Raw genomic sequence first — 25,065 nt, 5'->3', positions numbered from 1 at the left:
CTTTAGCTCCAGTAAGTAGCAGGTGCGATATCCCCTCTATCCCCCTTCTGTTCCCCATCCTTTACCCTAAAATTCTCCAGTACCCTCGATCTGCACCCCCGCCACCCCAGCCCAGCTCCTAACCCCTCTCGGCCGCCCCGCGCTCACCTTTCTCGCTCCGCGTTCGGCAAACTCCCGAGCGAGGTGGCGCCCGATGCCTCTTCCCCCGCCGGTGATGAGGACGCTCTCCCGGGACAGGTCCCGCAGCTTGGCGGGCAGCACCAGACACACGGCTGCTTTCACCACCAAATAGATCAGCTGCAGCGGGAACACCAGCAGCGCGCCCAGCCATTTCCAAACCATCCTCCGAGGGGGTGGGGGACGTTGGCGGGGGGCAGGGGGGAGATACCCCCAGTGCAAAACTACACACCCGCAGCCCAAACCCAAAAAGAAAAGCAAATGATAAATAAGTCGGGTAGGGGCTACGTGTGTGTGGGTGGTGAGAAAGAGAACCCCACCTGGTCCCCTCTAAAAATGCAAAGTAGCGGGTGTGGGGGGCAAAGAGATGACTCCTGCTTAGGTAGGGAAAAGGCACTTCAGAAAGTTGGGACAGCAGGAGGGGTGGTGGGGGGTGGGGAGCGGGAGGTGGAAACGGTGAAGGCAAGAAGCTTCTTGCCTCAGCTGTCGTTTCCGTTGGGGATTTCTCAGGTAATGTTTACTGGCTGACAGATATGGGGAGTTTAGGAAGGAAAGGGGGGGGGGGGAAGCACCAACCACACGCGCGCACGCAGCCACAGCCTCGCAAGTCTCAAAGTACAGGACTTAAAAAAAAAACCCAAACAAACAAAAAGCAGAATCCACCCCCCCCCAAAAGGGAAGGTGGAGGGGGGAGTGGCTGAGGTTTCACCCAATTTCAGCCGCCGAACGCCTCTCGACTCATTGCTATTCTTACGCGCAGGAAATTGCTTAAATGAGATCTGACTGCCAGCACTTTGCAGGAGAAGTGGGGGGTCCCGGTGTCAGTTTCTCTACGTGCGTCGCTCACTCCCCCTCGCTCTCTCTCTGGCTCCCGGGGACTAGCCTAGCAAAGGGGCTGCTGCCGCTGGATTCAGTCTCCCTCCCTCGCCCCGCGCTCTCTCTCTCTTCCTGGAGCATTTATTGCTGTCTCTCTTTTTTCCGCCCCCAACTTGTAGTCCTCGGGTTCCGAGAGCGAACAAGATGCACCCCCTGTCAGCCCTGCCTCGTAGGCAGTCTCTCCATTGCCTGCTTCCCCGGCAGCACAGATGGAGGTTTTTTTTTTTTTTTTTATACCCCATTAAGTCTGATTGACAGTTAAAGTGTTCGGGAGATTTCACCACTGTTTCTGTGAGTGGCTGACTGTGGTCTCCCCTCCCCCTCCCCCCACCAGCTTGGCCCGCGCTATCTCGGGGCGCGCGCCCCCGTGCACCCGCGCGCGCGCGCACCTACACTCACACGTACACGCACACACGCACACTCACTCTCACTCTCCGGGCGTTGCGTTTGCAAGCTGGAACTTGCAGTATGTGCATGCCCCTTTGGACTCGCCTCTGTAACCCGAGCACGCTGTAACTGAGAGCTGGGGCCAGCCCCTCTCCCTCCCTAAGACCTTCCTCCAATCCTGGGGAGTCAGCTGCGAAAGGTTACGCACCCAGAAAGATACTCCACCCCAAGTCTGGAGCAGGAGACCGGGGTTACCGGGAGGCACTTGCCCACAATGTTTAGCCCAGGTCGTCCAGCCAGAGCACCCTAGATTTAGAGGTGGAAGGGAAAGTTGGAGGTCCACAGAGGTCCGGGAGCCGCCTCCTCAGACCTAGGACTAGCTAGCACAACCTCTAAGCCTTCCAGAAAAGGGTAGAATTTCGCCACGTCTGCAATTCACCTTGGGCATGTTCTTCCATAGGTCTGACCCAACTCCCTCGTGCTTTCGACTTTGCTCCCCAACTAGACTGTGGTCTCTTGGGGGCAGTTTCAAGAACTGAATCAAGTGGTGGAAAGCGCTGAATTTTGGAGTGAGAACTGAAGTCCATTTGTGCTATTTGGACAAATTACTTTTCTCTTGAGCCTCAATACCCCCTTCTGCAAAATGAAGGGTTTGGACTAATAACCTCTAAGGTCTGTTTCAGCTAAAAATCCTGGGACCTCGGGACCCTGCCCCCGCGCTTCAAATACGAGTTCTCTCCTCCCCTCCCCTCCGATCGAGTTTATTGGGGGCACATATTCCTTATCTGTACCCCCCAATGGGTCCCTTCCATCACCGCTATAGATCCTTAATAACAAATGCTAGTAAATTTTTTAAAACGTCTCTTGTTCTACACAAGTCTGGTTTCCTCTGCTTAGATCTCTTTCTGTGGCCGGAACCAGCGCTACGCACACTCCCCGTGCCCTCTCACCACCCCCAAAGAAAGTTTCTTCTTGCCTGGGGGAGGGCTCTAGTTAGCGTTTCCTTTAGGAGGAAGTCTAGGGAGGTGACTCACTTAAAGACAGCCTTAGTAAAAGCTGCCAATGGGATTGCTTCAATGGGCCACACTTCAGAGGGTCTTCTATAAGCAACCGCCATCGGGGCTGGAGAGAAAGTGGTGTGATCACTCGAACATCTTATTATTGGGGGTATTATAATAATAATGGCATAACTCAATTCCATAGTGTGGTCTTTTTCCAAATGCTGTGTGGGGGAGAGGAGTATCAGCACCTGAATTTTGCACATGGGGAAGTCCCAGTTTCTGGAAAAACACTCAGGCAATGACTTGCCTCTGATCACACATGCTCTGTCAATTTCAGGATTTCAATTAGAGCCTCCCAACACAAGACCCCCTTCATTCTCAGCAAAGATCCCACGATTCTTTGAGGGGCTTTACACTCAAAAGGGATTCTCAACTTTTTTTGTGTCACAGAGCCTTTCTCAGATACATTTTAAAATGCATTAAATAAAACATAAGATTACAAAGGAAATCAATTATGTTGAAATAATTATCCAAAATCTTTATATATATAAAAGTTCGAGAACTTTCTAGTTTTTGAATCCAGGTTTTGAACCCCTGTCTTAGAGGTAGGTGACGGTCCAGTGTAACAAAAAGAACCAGAGTATTGGAGGCTTAGCATTGAAAGGGTTCTTACATAGTCCAACCCCCCTCATTTTACAGATGAAGAAACCAAGACCCAGAGAGGTTAGTTGATTGGGCCAAGGTCATAGTGGTGGCAAGTAGCTACAATCTGAACTGGGCTCCTCTGGCTCCAAATTCAGTATTCTTTTCACTTCCCTGCCCTTCCAGTGGAATCCCAGCATTGCCTCTTAGCAGCCTGGGTGGCCTTGGGGAAGTCACTTGCATTCTCTATGTCTCATATTTCCTGGTCTATAAAATGAGGGGGTTGGCTGGACTTGAGATTTAAGGTAAGGAAAAAATGTCTAAGGATGAGAACTATCCCAAAGTGGAATGAGCTGCTTCAGGAGGTAGTGGGGTCCCCCTTTCTCCCACTTTAAATCTCCAAGAAAAATCTCCAAGGTAGGTATATTGTACAGCCAATTCTATGGCAGGTATGAATTCTGAGATCTCTTCCAGTACTGATTTGGAGTAGAAGACTCTAAGGTTTCTTCCAGCTTTAAACCTTTTGAGGAACAAACATCCCCATGGTTCAAAAGGAAGATCGAATTGGAAAGTTATCTCCTGCTTTTCCAGGGTACTATACAAGCTTAAGGTATAGTCAGGGGTAAAGGGAAAAGACAAGAATAGAATGGAGGTAGAGTGGGGTATATGCTTTGGGAGGGAGTGGTAGAGAGCTACTTAGCCTTGGGTGATTGATCCCTAGTTTAGAAGAACTGGTTTCATAGTTACCAGTGAGGCTGCACCTCTGGTCCTTCAGTCCCACTATATCTCTGATGAAAGCAGGCCCCTTTGCTTGACAAACCCTAGGGAAGTCGAAGAATGCAGAGCTTGACCTACCCAACTGGGAGGGCAAAAACAATGGAAAGCAAAGGCCTCTGGGAAGGCCCAACCCTTCCCACCTATGAACCCCTTGGGCTATTACACTGGACTCCAACACATTGGAGTTAGAAAGTTTCAGACACATACAAAGCCAGCACCTTCTCCAGATCTTATATTAGGAAGCCGCCTGCTGGTTAGGAGAGGAAACTGCTTTTTAGGGGCTCAGGCTTCTAGTGCCAGGTGGGTCCCCCCTGCTCTCTCTGCACATCCTCTGCTGCCTTGGCAGGCCCCTTCTTGCTCAGCCTTCCCCAGCTTCCTCATGGCACTCTAGGAATCAGGGCTTTATGGGACCTTTGCACCCAAATAGTTTGACAAATGAGGAGACCAAGACCCAGAGGAGGAAGTGAGTGGCCATGGTCTCACAGCTCTTAAGTAAAGGGCAGAGGTAGGATTCCAAAGTCCAGGTCCTCCCACTCTGCTTTTCATGCTGCTTTCCTGCAGATACAGCTCACTTATTAACACTATCACCTGGCTTGCTAATCTCCTCTTCCCTGTCCTCCTTTCCATCTTCAGTATTATTCTAAGCAAAAATCCAGTGTGGAGGGGACGGATGCAGTGCCAAAGCCAAGCATTTATTAAGCACCATATGTGCCTGACACTGTGCCAAGAGCTGTGCAATGCCAACAAAAAACTACCTCCTCTCCAAAAGCTCCCATCCTAGTGGGAGAAGAAACATAGAAATAGTTGTGTACTAGCAAGGCCCTCCTTCTTCCACTGTAACACTGGTAAATGGCACAGAGGGAAGAGCACTGGATTAGGAGTAGGAAAACCTGGGTTTAAATTCTGACGATTACTTATTTGGGCCTCATTTTTCTCATCTGTAAAATGAGACAGTTGAACCAGATGGCTTCAGAGGTTCTGGGGCAGCTAGGTGGTATAATGGATAGCATGTTAGACTCAGAATCAGCAAGACCTGAGTTCAAATCCTGTCTCAGAGACTTATTAGCTATGTGATCCTGGGCAAGTCACTTAACCTCTAGTCTTAATATCCTTATCTATAAAATCAGGCTAATAATAGCATCTACCTACCAGGGTTGTTGGGAAGATCAAATGAGATAACATTCAGAATGCATATATACATATATGTGTGTACACATATATCCATATATGTGCTAGCTGATTTAATCCTATAAACTAGGGCTCTAGAATGGCATCGGATCATAGAGCTAGAAGGGACCTCAGTCCTAGTGTCTAGGTCCCAGTATCTAGTTCAACTCTCATTTTACACATGAGGAAACTGAGGCTAGAAGGGTCACAGGATAGCCAGACCTAGAGCTAGAAGGAATGTTAGGAGCCATCTAGGCCAACGCCCTCACTCTCCAGACGATTCAGGGAGCTAAGTGACATGCTCAGGGTTACAGATGTAGTAAACAGCAGCAGGGCGGATTAGAACCCAGGTCTTGTGATTTCAGAGCCAGTGTTCTGGATTGTAAAAAGTGACCGTCCTCATCTCATTTCACAGAAGTCAAAATGGTGGTTCAGAGAAGCTAAGAAAGAAGCCGAGATTTGCCCAAAGCCACACAGCACGCCAGGACAGAGTTGGAAGGGCCCTCGTAGGTCATCCAGTCCAGCCCATACCTGAACAGAAAGTCCCATGTCAATAAGCTCCATGCTGTTTTTGTTGGCTCTCTCGGCTCCTGTTTATGCCTGAGGCTGCCACAACATCCCTGGGAAAAGGAAGAAGTAACTTTTGGTTCCCTTTGATGTAGCTCATCTGGGCTGGATGACATGGACTCCTGGAGGGGAATCTGTTCTCCTATGTCCTCACTGATCTTGGTTCACCCAAAGTCCCATGATCCTTGACTCCCCAGTTAGACTTTCTACCCATAACCACACATGGCTTCCTTTGCTGCTGAAAGTCTTCCTCTCCATAGAGAAGACCATTAAGACAGATGAGAACTTTACCTGTGGGTTCAAGCAGGTTCCTTCCTGCCCCATTCATTTAGAGAGTGAGTCAATGGTCAATGAGGGACGAAGGCTGAAAGGCAGCAGTGCCTATCTCACCTGCAGGGGGCCTCCTGCTGACCCAAGTCTCTCCTTGAGAAGAGAGACTTTTTGTTGGTGGTGTTGTTTGTCTTGGTATCCTCCACTCTTAGCCAAATGCCTGGTACACAGTAGGCGCTGAATACATGCGTATTGACTTGATAGGGGAGCTTCAGTTCTGTGGTATCTTTCTGTCCCCTCCATACTTGCTACCCCCTATTTGTATATAGATACCAGGTAAAAAATAAAGATTGAGGGTACACTTAGAACTATATGTGTTAGATCAAGTCCAATTCCAAACACTTACAGATTTTACAGAAAATTGAGACCCAGAGCCAGCCGTGGAGACTTGCCTGAGGTTGTACAGGTGGGAAGTGGCAGAGCTTGTAAAGGAAGCTAGGTCCTCTGACTCTGAATGTGAGTTACGGCAGCCCTCCTAGGAGACCACATCTAGAGGACTCTGCTCATTTCTGGGCACAGTATTTTAGAAGGACATTGACCACATGGAGGATAACCGGAGAAGGGTCAAGTAGAATGGGAAGGGCCTTGAGACCATGTCATATGCGGATCAGTTGGAGGGACCAGAGAAGAGGAGACTAGAGGGCTTTCATGTGGAAGAGGAACCAGACTTGTCCAGCAGCAATGGGAGAAAGATGTACAAAGGCAGCTTTCATGGAACAAATACTGGATTTGAAGACAACACTTTGAATAATGGTGTTGCCCATTCACTAATTGGGCAGGTCATGAACCCCTGCCTGGGCTTCAGTTTCCTTCTCTGTAAAATAAGGTTAATAATTCCTTAATAATTCTTGTACTACCTGCTTCACAGAATTGTTGTGAGAAAATACTCTATAAACTTTATGCCACCAATGCAGCACTGTCAAGAAATTTATATGAAATGTGGCATTTTGCAGGGATATAGTTTAAGCTCATTCTAGTTTGTTCTAGACTTGAATAATTCACGATCATTTCTTCTAAATAGTATGGATTCCAGATTAAAGATGGAGCCAAAACAGAACAATTTATCAATCATTTCATGTACATGGATAACATCAAGCTATATAGCTCCAATGAAAACCTCACTCAACATCTTCATCTCATTGAATCTCTAAAATGACACAAAAATGTCATTGGTTCAATAAGTGCAAAACTATTAACAGAAACCAAAGGAAGGGAGAGACTAATGGCTTTGGACTTGAAACTGGAAGTTACATTGAACCAGTGAATGAAGTTGATACGGATATTTCAGTCTTCTCCAGGTAAGACTCATCAAGAATAAACATATTTAATAATCACTTTCTCTCAAGATGTCTACCTGAAGTCAGGCTGCCCAGCTCCCACATATCTACCCCAGCAAAATCCTTTAGATCACAATAGATTGAATTATAGCCAAGAAAACCTATGAGGAACTTCAGTTATTTCTTTTACCCTAGATGGCAAAAAACTCAGCCAGAAGCCCATAGGCCATGGAACCACCAGAGATGGGATGCGTGTAACCTGCAAGGATCTGTGTGTAGAGGGAAGGAGAGTGGGGGTTCCCCGATGAAGTCTCAGGGTATTCAAAAAGCCCTGGATTGGGGACCTTGGAATACCCAGGCAACTGGCAACACTCAGAGTTGGACACTTGTTCTCTCCCCAACACTCTGAAATGAGACTCCACAGAGGGTCCTGAAAATCCAGAACTTGGAACCTCAAAGAAATGGGGTGCCTAATCTTGGGAGATGGAAGTCAGTGCAAGAACTTAGGAGAAAACAGTGAGATTGAGCTCTTGAAGAAAGAATTAGAATAGGTGGTTTAGAAGAGAAAATGGTAAACTTTGCTCAAGAGATGAACTCCCTAAAAACTAGAATGCACCAAATAAAAATCAATGACTCCATGAGACATTGAGACATATTAGAAAAAAATCAAAAGATTGAAAAAATAGAAGAAACTGAAATGTATCATATAAGTTTTATATATGCATACACACATATATATTAGCAAACACACATACACACACATATATATTTCAGCTTCTTTTATTTTTTCAATTGGGCTCTCTGGAAATCATGGTTAAAAAGAGTCTGGATCAGGGGTAGGGACCTACAGCCTTGAGTCCACATGTGACCCTCTAGGTCCTCAAGTATGGCCCTTTGACAGAATCCATGTGAAGTTTAGATTTAGTTAAAGGGCCACACTCGAGGACCTAAAGGGCCACATGCAACCTTGAGGCCATAGGTTTCCCACCCCTGCTCTGGACACTTATTTCAAGAAATCATAAATGAAAAGTTCCCAGATCTATCAGAACCATAGGGCAAAGTAAAGAAAAAAAAATATGCTGATCACCTTCTGAAAGAAACTGTAGAATGAAAAGTCCTAGGCATGGTATAGCCAAAATTAAGAACTCCCACATCAGAGAAACATGACTGCAAGTATCCAGAAAGATGCAGTTCAAGTACCAAGAAACTAGTCACAGTCACACAAGACCTGGATGTTTCTGCTATAATTGAGAGGAGATCTTGGAATACAGTATTTCAAAAGGCAGAAGATAAAGGCTTAAAACCAAGAATAATTTATCCTGGAAAGCTGAATATAATACTTTAGGGGGAAATGAGTCTTTGATGAAATAGAAGATTTTCAAGCATTACTAATGAAAAGATCAAAGCTGAGCAGGAACCATAAAATACCAATGACAAAAAAAGGGTCTGGAGAAATCTATAAAGGTAACTTTATTTGAACAGTTGGAAGGTGTTACTATGATGTAGTGCTAACATTTTAATGGGGGAGAGGAAACAACTTCCTTTCTGAAACGTACTGTGTTCAAAGGGTATTAAGGAAATTAAATAAGGAAATAAAGGTCCTAGGAGGTAAAGGTTCTTTTCTGAAGGTCTGAATAGTGGAAAGAAAGGGGAGAATAAAAGGATAAATACTCTAGTTCAGAAAGGGGGAAGGAGTGAACTTGCTTTTTCTCCTAATTGGTGTTCATGAGAAGAGTATAAATACATGGAAGAAAGTGTGGGGATGCCCATTGGATAGCATATAAACCATACTCTTATCTGAAATAGACAAAGGATTGTTGAAAGCATACTTATGCAAACAGTTTGGTGTAGGACTACATTCAACTCTACAGAAAAATAAGTGACAAAATTTAAGAGAAAGGAGAGTACTGGGGAGGGAATAAGCACAAAAAGCCCTTTTCTAATCTTAAGGGGAAATTAAAAGGAGGGAAAAATAAAGAAAATGAACTAGTATCTAAAGGAATGCCTTAGATTGTTTCTTAGATTTCTAGGGAAGGGCTGAAGAAATTGTGGTTTATGGTGTTGTTTACTGTGTTACTGTGTTGTAAGAAGTTATAAAAGAGAAGACTAACAAGAACCTGTGTAGTATGAACTGATACAGAGTGAAATGAGTGTAATCAGGAAAACAAGTAACGAAAGGACAGTGGCATTGTGAAGAAAAACAGCTTTGAAGGACTTGAGAATTTTGATTGGAGCAGTGACCAAACATGTCTCTAGAGGACCGATGATGAAGTGTCATCTACTTCTTGATGGAGGTGATGGATACAATGTGCAGATTTTTTGACATGGTCACCATGTGTATGTATTTTGTTTAACTATGCTTATTTGCTGCAATTATTTATTAAAGTGAAAACTGGTTGGATATGTTGAGACATACTGAAATTCTGAAAGCAAAGCCAAATGGGAAAAATATGTTTAAAACATTAAAAAACTACATAATACTACTCCTAATGTATACCTTCAGGACCATAAAATAGAGCCTATGGAAACTACTCTAACAAAATCTCATGTGATATTAATGAAATACAAAGCTCTTTGCTCAAGGCAGCCATAGGAAGAGGAACACTTCCTCACCCAGAAGAAAGAAAAAGATTGATGAGAATTCTTAGAGAACATGATAAACAGGTATAAAACCCATAGAAACAAGCAGAAATCACTTCCCCAAGTATCAGCAAAGACTGATAAAACCACTGAATATGTCATATGTAACTGAAAGTGTTTTTCCTCCAGATGGAGACTGTAAAATGGCTTTGATCCAAGACTGGAATCAAAAGGCCCTCCATGGGTGACATCTGCATGAACTCAGCAACACATTGACAAAGAAGCATGGAACAAATGACTGAGTCATATGGATTTGTTTGTAGAAATGGAGGGGATTATGGTGCCAATTCAGGACCAGGTCATCACCAACATAAATTATGGAAGGTTTATCTTTATGGAGTCCAGATACTAATCAATGTAGATTATGCATAGAAATGCTAGAAACTGTGCAACACATCACTGTTGGCTGTAAAAATTTAGCAACTACTGCATGTTTAGCATGATATGACCTGGTGGCTAGAACTGCACATCTGAGGCCTGTTATCTTTCATGTGCTGTCTGATGACAAATCCCTATACTACAACATACAGACCTCCAACTATCCTAGAGAACCCAACCAATAAACTATACTGAAGCTGGATCATTATCATCAAACCACTGCCTATGATCACCAGGACTTAATAGTGATTTTAGAAATTTTAAGAGCACCTCTGTCGAGATTTTTTTTCAGTTTTATCTGACTCTTTGTCACCCCTTGGGAGTCTTCTTGGCAAGAATACTAGACTGTTTTGCCATTTCCTTCTCCAGCTCATTTTACAGATGAGGAAACTGAGGTAAATAGGGTGAAGTGCCCAGGGTCACACAACTAGTAAGTATCTGAAGAGCAATAGATGTTGCCATAACAAATACATCTCTAAGGTCAATGGAACAAAAAGCTTTTAAGGTATGAAGACTGAATGGAGGAGATCAGAATCACGTGGGAACAGGATGAACTGCAAGGCTTCTTTGTTGTCTCATCTGCTATTGGAGTTGTACCTAGGGGGGTTTCGTGGAGCCTACTTTTCCCAATTACAAAACAATGTCATTTTATCTTGCGCAGAAGTCAGTAGGACATAAATATAATACAATAATAACAGGATGGCAACTTGTCCCAGGACCAATTCTATCTGAACTCCATTGAAAAAGATGAAAACAATTACAATCACAGTTGGCAGTTTGTCTGGGATGTAGCTGGCTCAGAACTATGAAATTCTGGACTTGGCCAAAAAGCTTGAAGATATTAAAAATATATATGGATGCCAAGAAGAACCCCCCCTCCCGCCCCTTCCCAGCTCTTAATGTCAACTCTAGTAAAGTCTTCTGCTTGGATCATAAGCTTGAGAATATGTTCTTTCCCTTTTGAACCCAAAGCTCCAGGACTGAATGATTTCCTTCATCCTGAGATACAATGAACAGCTTTGAGCTAAAATACACCTATGACACCAAAACTATAATCTACTACTCCCTCTGGGCACCTTGAGTCCCTCTATGGGCTTACTTGATTCTGAGAATTGAATCATGTTGCTTGGCTAGGAAATGTTCCCCATGCAGATCTGGACAATTAGTACTAATAAAAATCTAATAGTAGACTTTAAAAAAAGCTTAAAAGAGAAGCTATTTAATAATAGCACAATCACAGTAGTAATGGAATGGGCTGCCTCATGAGATGATGAGTTCCCCATCACTGAAGGTCTTCAGGTAGAGGCTGGATAGCCACTTTGGGGGGATTTTTCTTCAGATTTGGGTTGGACTCTGGGATTCCTTCTAGTTCTAGAATCTGAAGGTTCATAATAAGCCAGTTTTTCTGAGTACAGCAAGACAAGGCAGCATTTTTCCCTTCCCACCTAAGCCAAACCCTATATATCCTCCGTTCTCTGACTAACTCCCTGAGGTCCCTCCCAGCTCCAAGTCTGATGCTATGATCCTTCCTTGGGGGGCAGCAATGTAACTCCAGGGTGAACACTAGCGTTTCACATTCCCGGCCTTGGCAGTGGGCCCCACAAGCGTATGTGTTTTTTCCCCTGGAAAAGTGAAAGGAGCCTTTGTGGGTTTGATGGAAGAGGTGAGCTGAAGCCTAGAGATCTTTTTCCATGACTAAATTTTCACCAGCAGGCTCCCCAGCAACTTGGATTGAAAGGTGTGAGAGGACCTGGCAGCCATAAGCCAGCCATCTGAGGAGGCTGGAGCCACTTTAGAAAAAAAAAATGGTAACAGGCCCAGAGAAATGGAGACAGTCCTAATAGGCCCAGCTTATCAAGAAAGTCTGGGGAGCCCTCTTCTCTCGTACTCTCTAAGAAGGGGAAAGGTTCTCATGATCAGTCTTTGAAAGCCTGGGGTCAGGAGCATAGATGTGGTGGTTTTCTCAGGTCCTTCTGGCTTCTACAATTCTCTCATCTGTGGGTTGCCCAGGCACAAGACACACAGATGTGTAGGGAGGGTGAAGTCAGTGTTTTCCACAGGCTACCTTAACTATCATAAGGCTGGAGGGGTATGAAGAAGTGGCAATGAGGGATTGGCTTAGTGGGGAATGTTTATAAATACCAAGTTTCTCAGGGCTATGCACCACAAACCAAAAAAGAGAAAAAGCTAAAAATTCTTTCCTGAGGGTGACTTTCCAGCTCTGCCCCTTAACACTTTTGCTGTAGTCCTTTATAGACACAACTTAGTCTCCCTCAAAGATTTTAAAAGTGCTTAGAGATCTTCTCAGGCAAAGTTGTACAAAATGCACAATTTCTTTAGGAGCCCCTAAAGGTGGGGGACAGATATTTGGGGGAATCATAATAATAGCTACATTTATATAATGCTTTAAACTTATTAAATAGGTTACAAGGATTTACATGAGCAACCTCACCTAAGCAGAATTGGGAAGGGGCAGCTCTGTGCATCATTCCACTTGAACCCCATGACAACATTTTGAAGGGGGTACTGTAGACATTATCACCCCCATTTTAGGGATAAGTTGAGGCTCAGACAGGTTGAATGCTTTTTTCCTCCATGGTCACAAGTCCATGGCAGAGGTAGGATTCAAACCCAGGTCTCTCTTGACCCTGGGTCTAGCACTCTAGAACCTCTCTAGGATAAAGAAACCACAGACTTGGAAACAGGGCAGATTTGAGAACATCCCCAGGCTGGGTTCCTGTAATAAAAGGCTCCCCAACCAACAGAGTATGAACTGGAAGTAAGTAACCTGAAGGCCTATCTGGTAAGTCACCAAGATGGCGGAGGAGGTTTGGTGGCATTGTGCCTCCCATGCCAATTGGTCAACTCACCCTCTCAGTACTTCACTCTATACTGGCAACCATCAGATGCATCATGGGATCATCGTTTGGGAGTTGGAAGGGACCTAGAGATTTAAGGTCATTAAATCTCTCTACCCCCAGCTCTACCATTATTTTTAAAGATAAGGAAACAGAAGATCTGCTGGATTCAGCAGAGGTGGGAAGGGAAAAATATTACCTTGTCTTGCTGTATTTCGAAAAACAAAGTTATTATGGACTGTCAGAACCTTAGAGCTAGAAGGGTCCTACCCAGCTCCCAACATTACTTTTACAGATGAGTCCCAGAGAGGTAAAGTGACTTGCCCAGAGTCACACAGCTAGTCTGAGGCAGATTTTAAATGCATCTTCTTGACTGAGTCAAGTGTTCTGTCCACCACACCCCAACTTCTCATAGGCAGGGACTGGAGATTGTTGCTCTAACACAGTGGGTGGGGGGGGGGAAGGCAAGGATGAAGAAGAGTGGGGATAATATAGTGCTGGGCACAGAAGCAGATCTCAGTGGGATAGAAGGAAGGACTAAAAAGTTAGGGGGATCCCAATCCTTGACTTAGCATTCGAGATGATAATAGATGGCATTTATAGAGCATGTCAAGTTTTGCAAAATACTCTTCATATGTCAGCACTCTGTCTGTCCACTTCACCATCTAGCTACCCATCACAGGAGCAAACAATCAGATTCAGAGCCAGCAGGGACCTTGGAGGTTGGGTCCAACCCTCTCATCTTGCAGATGAGGGTAGATGACCTGCCCAAGGTCATACAGCTAGTGAAAGGGAGAGCTAGGATTCCCACCCCAGTCCTCAGGCCAGTGCTCTTCCCTGTCATTAAGCATGACTCTCTTTGGTGACTTTAAGGAGAGGCCTATTGTACTCTGGCTTGGGTGGGACTAGATGGCCTCTCAGGGCCCTTCCTCAAGAGATCTCATGGTAATAATTGACATTTACATAGCGTGTAATGACAATAACTGGTATTTACATAGTGCTTTTTGGTTTGCAAAGTGTGTTCCACATGTCTTCTCATGTGATCCTCCCATGGCAAGTAAGCTGTCAGGCAGAGGCCAAACGCCTCCTTGTCTGTGCTGTGGAAGGAAGGATTCTATTCTCAGGGTAAGGCTTGGACAAGATTTTTTTTTCTTTTTAGAGGGCAATTGGGGTTAAGTGACTTGCCCAAGGTCACATGGCTAGTAAGTGTTAAGTGTCTGAGGCTGAATTTGAACTCAGGTCCTCCTGACTTCAGGGCCAGTGCTCTACTCACTATGCCACTTAGCTGCCCCTTGGACAAGATCTCTATCAACTCTGGAATCATGCAATTCTATGAACCCTAATAGGCTATAATCTATCAGTCAGTTGATGGTATCTGAGGACCCACTGTGTGTTGAATCACTATGAGGAAGAAACATAAGGAATAGAATGATAGATCCTACCCTTAAGGTTGTTACAATTGAAGGGAATTGTTTTTTTAAAAACCCTATTTCCGAGTTTTCCATATTATTTGATACTTTGCATGAACAGATAGCTAGCCTTCAAACCAGGAAGACCTGTGTTCCAGTTCTGCCTTAGATAATGATTAGCAGTGTGGGAAAGCCTTTATCTTCTGTTGGCCCATCCTCTCCGTGCTCTAGGTGAAATTGTAGAAAGGTGTCCGCCTGCACTGGTTGAGTTCCTTATTCTAATGAAATCCAAGGCCCAGCTCTTATCCCTATTTCTTAGCACTTTGTGAGAAGCACATCCACACTTGGTGTCTGACTGAGAGTCACAGAACACTATAGTTTCTAAAGCACTTAGAAAAAAAAGTTGTCACACAGAGAACAATGGAAGGCACATGGGAAGGGTGTGTATGAGGAGTAACTCAGGACAAATAAGGAACTCTGAAAGGTACCGTCAAAGACACACATAGTTGGAAAAGAGGATGGGCTAGTCACACAAGCCAAAGTGAAAGATAAGAGATCTGTAGATTGTGCATTTCACTGGTAGCCCCACAATTTCAGGAGAAAGTAAGAAAAGGTCCCCACATGTTGGGTGGATACTCTCTGACACACTTACGGGAAGAAATTAATGAAAGTTCATCGCTATAGGGAATACCCAGCTGGATGAGATCCCAGCCCCACAGTAGGGTTGGAGCAGATACCTATTCATGGGTATTTAAAGCTGACCAAACTCTGACCTTTTCTGAATCGGTGGAATGAGGCACCCAGGAGTCATTTTTCTTCCAGCTTGAGGCCCTGACTCTCAAAAAAAAAAAAAAAAGCCACAAAAGATTGCTCAAATGGCCAAAGGGCAAACTCATAGTTCTTAGTTACTGGAAGTCCTTGTTCTCTCTTCTTGGAGTCATTATGAAGGCCCCTTTAGGTGAATCTCTCTGCTGGGCTCCAAGGGGGGCAGTACCAAGAGTCAGTCCAACCAGTCCGTAGCATGAATAATTTGTCATTGGTACGCTTTTCAGCTTGCTGTGGGGTACACTGTCTCCTACTGGATGTGTAGGACACTGTGCTATGGCCTTAAGGTTCTGCCTCCTTAAGATGCTCCTGAAGCCTGACTGCCTCAGTGAGGATGAGATGCTTCCAAATTGGCCTGCTGTGTCATATACAGGCCCAGAGGGGTGTCCGATTCGTCTAGCTAATACCAAGATATTTCCTGTGTGGCACCATCTGTCTTTATTCCAATGATCAAAGTACTTCTATGCTTCCAAAGGGAAAGACTTGTTTCCCCCTAGTTTAGCTGATTGATCAATTCCATGGAGAAGTTAGGTCTTCTATCCCTATGTATTCATTTCTCTTTGTTCCCCTTGAAGACAAGAACTGTTGCCTTCCCGTTTTTATATCTCATAAGCCTTGCACGGTGGCTTGCATCCCATAAGTGTTTACAGGTGGGTTCAGAGAAGATTTGATTTGAATCCTTCCTCTATACTCTATACTCCCTCTATGACCTTGGGCAAATTCCTTAAACAACCTGGGCCTTAGTTTCCTCGTCTATAAAATGGAAGGATTGCATCGGTTCATCTTTAATGTCCCTTCCTGATCTAAATCTATGATCATATGACTTGTTCAGGGTCACAAGCTAATTAGGGGTGAAGCTGGGGCTAACCCTACATTTTGTGACTCCAAATTGAGCTCCCTTGCCTTCCTGCCACACTGATTAATGGGTTTAGCTCACGTCACAGAGACAGACTGATTTTAAAAGTTTAGTCATCCTCGTAGTGAGCCCCATGGAGACTGGAAGCCTTGTAGTGAACCCCATGGAGCCTGGAAGCCTTGTAGTGAACCCCATGGAGCCTGGAAGTCAAGTCTGAGGGAGGAAGAAGATCGAGCCTCCAAAGCAGAAGGAAAATGTAGCATGTGTTTCATGCTAATAGGTCTAGGAACTCCCTTTTGTCCATAGGATTCACCTTTCTCCCAACCACCTTGCATGGACCGAGAGGACATCAATGGGTCATTGGAGGGAATGTCCACACTGATGAGAGAGCGGATCTGTTGAAACGCTGAAGTGGTTTTGATGCCAGGGAGGCAAGAAGACCATTTCATTTTTCTCTCTGCACAGCAGCTTGTACCTAATAGGTGCATAATCATTTTTTTGTTGAATTGGACTGAATTGAATCCAGGGAGTCTGACTCCCAGAATGTCATGAGTGGGAATAGAATGAGAACCCGAATTCAGGATCTTGTAGCCTAATCCCTCCCCTCTCTTACCAGCATTCTGGCACCTAGCAAGACTGAAAATAACCACTACCCACAAACACACATACACTTTGACAACTGGCTACTTGTCTCCCCAACAGAAACAGGCAGGCAGTATTAAGAGGAGAAAGAAGTGTGCTTGAACTTGGGCAAAAAACCCTGAGTAAATGGAAAAAAAGACTCAAGAAAGTTGAGGACCAGACGCTTCAGTGGGTCCATGTGGGGGCAGGTGCCCTGGAGAGTCAGAAATATATGAACTCGCAAGCATAACACCATGAGCCCAGCCAAAGGCAACACAGTGAGGTCTGGGGGTAGGGGTAGTGGGGGGGACTGTGTTCTTAGTAGGATGGAAATTCTTTCAGCCAGAGGGGAACAAAATAGTAGCAGGGTGCCCCAGGACAGCCCATCTGTGAAGGCAGAGATGTAAGAACCACTCATAAAACACTACTTCTCCTTTCCAGCATTGAATTCTGGACAAATGGGACTGTTTTTCTCTTAGGTAAATCAGACCTATTAGGGTAAAATAAATAAAATCCACTGAAAGTGACCCTTGTTTCTTCCTTCCCTCTATGAAGCGAGCACTTCCCATCTGAATTCCTTTGCTTGTTCTGTCTGTCTGTTCCTACCCCCCAGCACCTTTGTTCCAGCCCAGACTCCCTATGGGTTACAGTGATGAAATTCATTTGAGCTCTGGGACATCTCCGTCTCTTTCCTTCTTTCCTTCCTCTCTCTCTTTCTCTTACTCTATGTATCTCTCCCTCTCATTCCCTATTTTGGTTTCTGTCATGGTCTGTCTAGAAAGTCTGTCTTTCTTCCTTTCTTTCTCTTTTCTTTCCCCCCCCCCCCCCCCAATTCACTTTCAGTAAAAAGGAGCCCAGCATTGAGACCTGAGTGAGCCAGGAGGTCAGTTTGGTGTGAGTGGACACAGGTGTGGGCCATGTTTATTCTGGATATTCAGTGTCAGGCAAACAAGCAGAGGAAGCCAAGACTGAGGAATGTGGTTAAAGGCATTGGCAGAGCGTTGGCATGCCAAGGAGCTAACACATAGGGAGGAACCTTGGGTCTTGAGTAGGGGTGGGAACTAGGGTGAGGGGACTAAACAGATCATCCACTTTCTACCTTCAGGCTGGACCATATCCAAATAATTCTGGATCAGTGTGTGCCCTTCTTGTCCAAATGAGCATAAGTCAGCATGCCAGAGGTAGTTTTTAAAAATAATAAATAAGGTAAAATGCTGCAGGGGTTCTTAATCTGGGGCCTATTCATTTCTAAAAAATATATATTTTGATAACTGAATTTCAATATAATTGGTTTTCTTTGTAATTCTCTGCACTTCATTTTATGCATTTAAAAACATTCTTCTGAGAAGAAGGGCATAGGCTTCACCACACACTGCCTAAGAGGTCCAGAACACACAAAAGGTTAAGCACCCCTGGTCCAGAGAAAATAGAATCAACTTAACTTTTCCTTTCTATTATTTTAAAAGAAAACACTGCATAGCATTGGCTTAATAATAACAATGGGTGATTTTTATCTTGTTCTTTAAGGCATGCAGAAGGTCATACAGACCTTATTTTATTCTATCTTTACAATAGCCCTGTGCAGTAGGTACCATGAGTCTAAATATACATATAGGCATATAAGTATGCAGACAGATATAAAGATACATCTAGATATATACAAAATATTCCCATTTAGACTTTCAGGATATTTTTATATCTGTGCATGGACACACACATATATTTAACATACATGTCTACATGTATGGAAATGTATACACACCTATACTAGATGTATGATTTCCATGGTGTAGGGAAGTCCTGCTGAGGAATCAAGTAGATCAGGGCTTGCTATATATACAATTTATATTTTAGAGAATTGCCTGGGAATAATGAAAATTCAAATGATTTGTCCAGGGTTAATCAATCAATCAAACAATCAGCAAACATTTATGAAGCACCTTCTGTATGTCAGTATAATGACTACATTTCAACTTTACCCTTAGGGTCAGTGAAAGCGTCTGAAACCTAACTGTGAATAGTGCAAATATGATTCCAGAGAGCTAGCGTTCTCTTCCTCCCTGAGAGAGATAGAGACCATCATGAACTTGTGGAGGTCCCCACCCCGACCCCCAACTCTGTCCCCACCTGCACTGTTTGAATTGGGTTTGTGAAGTGGGAGAGAGGACCAGACAAGAGGAAAAAAATGCTTCCCTGGCTCTCCTGAAAACCAGGGTGAGGAGACTGCAAAAGTATACCTGGTTATTCTCAATAAATTGAAGCCACCAACCCTAGATAAGGTGTGGTACAATCCCCCCTCCAGGATACTCTCCCAACTTGCCCTTCCATTTGAGGCCTGGGCCCTCAGAGGCCCGGTGACATCTCTTGGGATTCCAGGGGCAATCATGTGGGTAGCCACTGCTACTACTGTAAGCTCCCAAGCCCCTCCTGGATGCACCATCCATCAACAGTCAGCCAGTAGACAATTAGATTTTAGCAAAGACAAGTAATAAGGCAAGACAATAAGAACAGTTGTTACGAAACATTCACCCAACCTGGGGCTTGCTCTTCCATAAATACATATGGTATCCATGGGAAGAGTGAACTCAAATACAGAATATGATGGCTGTGTGGTACATATGTCAGGCACAGGAATGCAGGGGTATGCTGATAAATGTTTAACAATCAGCTTTCGCAGAAAATGTGTGATGCATTTTAAAAGTTTAATCTGCACTATTAACATCCCCTCCATTACTTTCTTAAGTCTAGACAATCAACAAGACCATATCAAGTCCTGATTTGTAACGTTTGCTAATTTCTGCTCACTCTGATAATTTAACATCCAGTTCTTGTGAGCTGGTTGGAGCTGGCTCCAGTATACCTCTACTCATAGGGCAAAGGGAGCTCATAGTTCCTGGCACTTCATGATTCAAAATCCTTTTTCTCTTTGTAGAGTTCTCACGTGGCTTCTCCTGGATGTAGTGTCTCTGTTGGGTGGACTGCTCAGTCAGGTTCCTACGATCAGTTCATTGCTGGCTCTCTTCTCTGTTTCCTTCCTTGGGTGACTCCATTTCTGTATCTATGTCTGTCTTTAAGAATGTGCATCTACGCTCCTGGCTGGATGCACTGTCTCCTCCTGGTTCAGTAGCTCTGATGATGTGGTCGATAGGGGGAGTTCCTTCTGCCAAAGCTTCCTGAGCCTGAAATCCTTGACTGCTGACTGGCCTTCTGGTTTTATAGAGAGGCCCCTATTCTCTCAGTCAGTGCCAAGATGTTTCCTGGGTGGTGAAAGTGGCCTTCCTTCTATGGCCCAGGTCCTCCACTCCCCTTGATTAAGAACTTATTCACACATGGTTATAAGATTATAAGAAAGCTCCATTAACAGTGCTTATAGCACCTCCTTAAAGTCTACTGATTACATTATGGGCCTTCTTGACCACATCGTGTGAGGTGAGGATGGATGAGGACAGGACTTTCTTCCTTATATATGTGATCACTGATCTGTCATACTGGAGAATATTGAAAAAACTTTGGAGAATTGGGGAGTGGTGCCATAAAATGTCAGGCATTTTTTTGGTCCCAATTTTCAAAAAGGGGAAGAAGATGAAACCTTCAAACAATTTCATGGAAACATAGACATTTAGTTTGGAAGTGGCCATCTAGTCCAATCCATACCCCAAAAGTAATCCTCACTATAATATACCATGTGTGACAAGTGGTCATCCAGTATCAGCTTGAAGCCCTCCAAAGAGGGGGCACTCACTAGTCAATAAGTCATTAGGGGTACAAAGGCAGTAAATAAAACAAAAAATTATGTTCCAGATACTGTGCTATGCACCAGGGATGCAAGGAAAAGCGAAAACAATTCTTACCCTCAAGGAACTTACAATCTAATGTGAGACATGATATACAAGCATTTATATATGAACAAGATGTGTGTGTGTGTCTCTGGGTGGGATACTGTATTTAAAATGGAGGTTCCGGGAGGAACCAACCAATCTGAGGAAGGGGCCGAAAGGATGTAAGTACATGCCCAGTGGAAGAAAGTTAACCAAACAACACATTAGAGCTTTCACTGATGGGGGAGATGACAAGCACAGACGTAAGTGTATATGCATGTGTGTATACACAAACATATATATGAATATATGTAAATGTGTGCATATATATATGTTTATGTTTATTATAATAATATAATAAGAATATATATGTTTATTCTTATTCATATAAGAAAGAAAGGGGCTTAGCCTGGTGCCTGGAATATAGTCACTAGTGCTTAATATTGATTGATTGGCACGGAATAATTTTAAAGAACAAAATACAGAGTAGCAATAGTTTGGGAGAGAGGGAAGGAGAGCATCACAAGAGAGAGAATCAGGAAAGTTTTCATGTAGAAGGTGGTGCTGAAGTTGGGTCTTGAAGAAAAGACCAGCTGGGAGGCCGCTGGAGGTGGGAGATGATGAGGGCATGGACTAAGGTGGAGCATGCTTGGTTCTTTCACCTGATTCCGATAAGGCGCTGACTCAAGGCCTTCACTGTCCTGGCTTCCTCCTCTGGATCATCTCCAGTTTATCAATGTCCTTCCTGAACTGTGGCACCCAGGACTGAGCACAGTACTCTAGTAGTACTCTGTAGTACACAGTACTCTGTAGTCTGATGAAGCCAGTTACTTTCACCTCCTTATTCTTGGAAGCTCTGTCTCTTCGTGTAACCTGAGATCAAATTAGGGTTTGTTTTTTTTTTTTTTGGCTGATGTTTCAATATTCTTGATATATTGAGTTTTGAGTCTACTAAAATGCCAGGCTTCTTCTTTTTTAGCTTAGATAAATTTCTTTCTAATCATCCATGCCTCATCTATTTATGAGCATTGATGAAGCTGATAGTTTTGATCCAAGTGTAAGACTTTACATTTATTTCTATTAAATTTCATCTAAATAGATTTAGGCCAGTGTTCCAGTCTGTCAAGATCTTTCCGGGTCCTGACTGTTAGCCAGCATGTTGGCTAGCCCTTGCGGCGTTGGGTCATCTGCAAATTTGATGAGCCTGTCATCTTTGTCTTTATCTATGTCGCTGACAGAAAGGTGACTAGCAAAGGACCAAAGTCAGATCCCTGGAGGCATTTGCTCCAACAACGTTGAAAGGCCATCGTGTGCTAATGTTGTACTGGTCTTTCCAGGAACTGGCCACGTGGGCTCTATCCCCTCCATAATATGCTGGGCATCTTCTTCAGTGGAGTACGTGAGTTGAGCACCAGCTATCCACTCTTCAAAGCACACAAACAAGCCCTTTGTTTTTGATCACACATTTCCTTGCTATCCTTTGTTCTTGTTCTCCAGAGTTCAACTTTTGTTTCATATTTCTCTCATCTTTTTATGACTTTTTGCATGATACTAATTTTAAATTCTTTGCAGATTATACTGTTCCATGAATGCCTCTGGTTGCTATCTGGGTCCATGGGAGCATCATTTAGTGAGACTGAGAGGACAGGGTAGAACTACTGACTTCCAACCAGTGACAAAATTGATGCACTTTATTTCTTCTTCCCCAATTAAAAAAATGTACAATCCTGATAAATTACCCTGGTACATAGTTATAGCTCACAAATGTACATCATAACATCAACAGCTGGCCTATAACATAGGTACAAGCCATCGTCCAAATACTCATATTTTGCCACACAGTACACAACATTCATATTGCAATTACACTCAACCTGTCCCAGATACTGGGTCTTTTGCCTTACTATGTGACAAAAACCGCTAGGAAAACTTGAGAGCAATTTGGCAGATATTAGGCATAAATCAACATCTCACGCCATGCATAAAGATAAACTCCCAAATGGATACATCGTTTAAGACATAAAAGGTGACATATATTAGCAAGCAGAGGAGCAAGGAAGAAATGACCTTTCAGATCTTTGAATAGGGGAAGAGTTTAGGATTGAACTAGTGATGGAGGGGACTGCAGAAGATCAAATGGACAATTTTACTTATAAAAAAATTGAAAAGATTTTGCTCAAACAAAACTAATAAAGTTAAAGATAGAAGAAAAGCAGGAAACTGGGGGGAAAATTTTGCAATAAGTTTCTCTGATAGAGGTCTCATAATTAAAATGGATGAGTAATAATCAAATTTATCAGATCAAGAATCATTTCACAATAAAAAGTCAAAGGATATGAAATCAGTTTTCAAAGGAAGAAATTCAAGTTATCAATAACCATATGAAAAAATGCTATATATCACAAAGAATTAGAAAACTTCAAATTAAAGCAATTCCAAGCTTCTATAAACTCACACCTATCAGATTGACAAAGATGACAAAAGAAGGAAATGACAGATGTTGGTGGGTCTGTGGGGAGACACACCAATGCACTGTTGGTGAAGTTGTGAACTGGTCCAGCCATTCTGGAAAACAATTTGGAATTATATCCTCTAATTAACTAAAGTGTACATAGCCTTTGACCCAGTTACATAACTTCTCAGCCTATGTCCCAAAGATATCAAAGAAGGAGAAAAAGAACCTATAAGCACAAAAATATTTATAGCAGCTATTTGTGGGAGCAAAGAACTAGAAACTAAGAGGGTACCCATCAATTAGGGAATAGCTGAACAAATTATGGTATACAAATGTAACAGATACTATTGTACTGTAAGAATTTTGGATGATTTCAGAGAAACCTGGGAAGACATAAATGAACTGATGCAGACATTCCATCTTTTGACACTAGACATTTTCACTGGTTGTCCTTCATGCCTGGAATGCTCTCTCTCTCTCTCCCTCTCTCCCTCCCTCCCCTTCCCCCCTCTCTTTCTCTACCTTCTGGCCTTCCTGACTTCCCCCAAATCCTAGATAATTCAATTCTCATATAGGAAGCCTTCCTGAATCCCTCTTAACTCCATCACCTTCCCTCCGGTGATTGTTTTCCATTTATCCTGGCTATAACTTCTTTGTACATAGATGTCTGCATGTGGTCTCCCCCATTCTAATGTGAGCTCCTTGAGGGCAGAGATTATCTTTTACCTTTCTTGGCATCCCTAGTGCTTAGTGCCTGGCACACAGATGGTGCTTGATAAATGCTTATTGACTATTGACTGACTTAATGATATGAGTGAAAGGACAATTTATATAGTGACAATATTAAAAGAAAAACCTTGAAAGACTTTAGAACTCTAAGCATCACATTACTCACCTCTGGCCAGAGAGGTGATGTATTCAAGGAGTAGAATGAGACTTATTTTTTACCATGGCCAGAATGTGGGAACTTGTTTTATTGGACTATGCATATTTATGAGAGTTTTCTTTTTAAAAATTGTCTAATAGGGGGAAGGTAGAAGGGAGCTATAATAAATGCTTGTAAAAATAAACAAAAATTTTAAAATATATATATGTCATAGACCAGACACATAGGTCACTTGCAGATACATAATACTCAGCACATACAGCAACAGCACCTGATATAGAAGGAAAACACTGGTCCAAAGGACCCAGAACTGATACTGATAGCCAATGAACTAGCAAGCAGAAAGGATTTTTAAAGCAAAAATGTTTAATTAGCAAAAAAAATGTTTTGAGAATTCAGTGAGGGAAAGGAGGTGCCCAATCTTGTGATTCTGTGGGAGTATTTTATTTTTTTAATCCACTATTTATTTAAAACATTCTTTTCTTTTTAAATTTTGAATTCCAAATTTTCTTTCTCCCTACCACTCCTCCCCCACCTACTGAGGAGAGCAATATGATATGAATCACATCCTTGAAATGATGCAAAATCTATTTCCTATTAGCCATATTTTTAAAAGCAAAATAGTAAGAAAATTATACATCGATTTACACTCAAAGTTCATCAGTTCTCTCTCTGGAGGTGGATAGCATTTTTTCATCATGAGTCCTTTGGAATTATCTTGGATCATTGGACTGATTCTTAGTTGACCATCATAACAACATTGCTGTTACAGTACACAATGATTTTCCAGTTCTTCTCACTTCACGTTGCCTCAGTTCATATATGTCTTTCCAGGTTTTTCTGAAACCACCCCCCTCACCATTTTGTATAGCACAATAGTACCCCATCACAATCACAATGCTCCTTCTTCAGCCTTTACCCAACTGATGAGCCTTCCCTCAATTTCCACTTCTTTGCCACCACAGAAAGAGTTGATATAATTTTTTTTGTACATATATAGGGCTCTTTTCTTTTCCTTTGATCTCTTGGATACAGAGTGAAATGGACACCGAGACTGAACAGAGACCGAGACTAGATAAAGCCAATTCAGGGAGCGTTTATTAGCTGGCCCGCGGCAG

General features: G+C 43.2%; 1 protein-coding gene across 2 annotated transcripts in view; it reads right to left on the bottom strand.

The window, feature by feature from the left end:
• DHRS3 (dehydrogenase/reductase 3) overlaps positions 1-25,065 on the bottom strand; it is a 92,406-nt gene that overhangs the window by 52,081 nt on the left and 15,260 nt on the right. The window contains exon 1 of one of the 2 annotated variants that reach the window (XM_069079208.1): positions 148-1,349. The exons of the other annotated variant lie outside the window; for it this stretch is intronic. Within the exon in view, the coding sequence (XP_068935309.1) occupies positions 148-342 (195 nt within the window). The 5' untranslated portion in view covers positions 343-1,349. Of the gene's footprint in view, positions 1-147; positions 1,350-25,065 lie in introns of those variants that run through there. 2 annotated transcript variants of the gene reach the window in all.

The sequence above is a fragment of the Petaurus breviceps genome, unplaced genomic scaffold (assembly GCF_028583685.1).
Source record: "Petaurus breviceps papuanus isolate PSGF00001 unplaced genomic scaffold, PetGlider_PUasm1.0 91041, whole genome shotgun sequence".
Lineage (NCBI taxonomy): Eukaryota > Metazoa > Chordata > Mammalia > Diprotodontia > Petauridae > Petaurus > Petaurus breviceps.
Note: the sequence above shows the minus strand (reverse complement) of the source record. Positions and strands in the feature narration are given on the sequence as shown.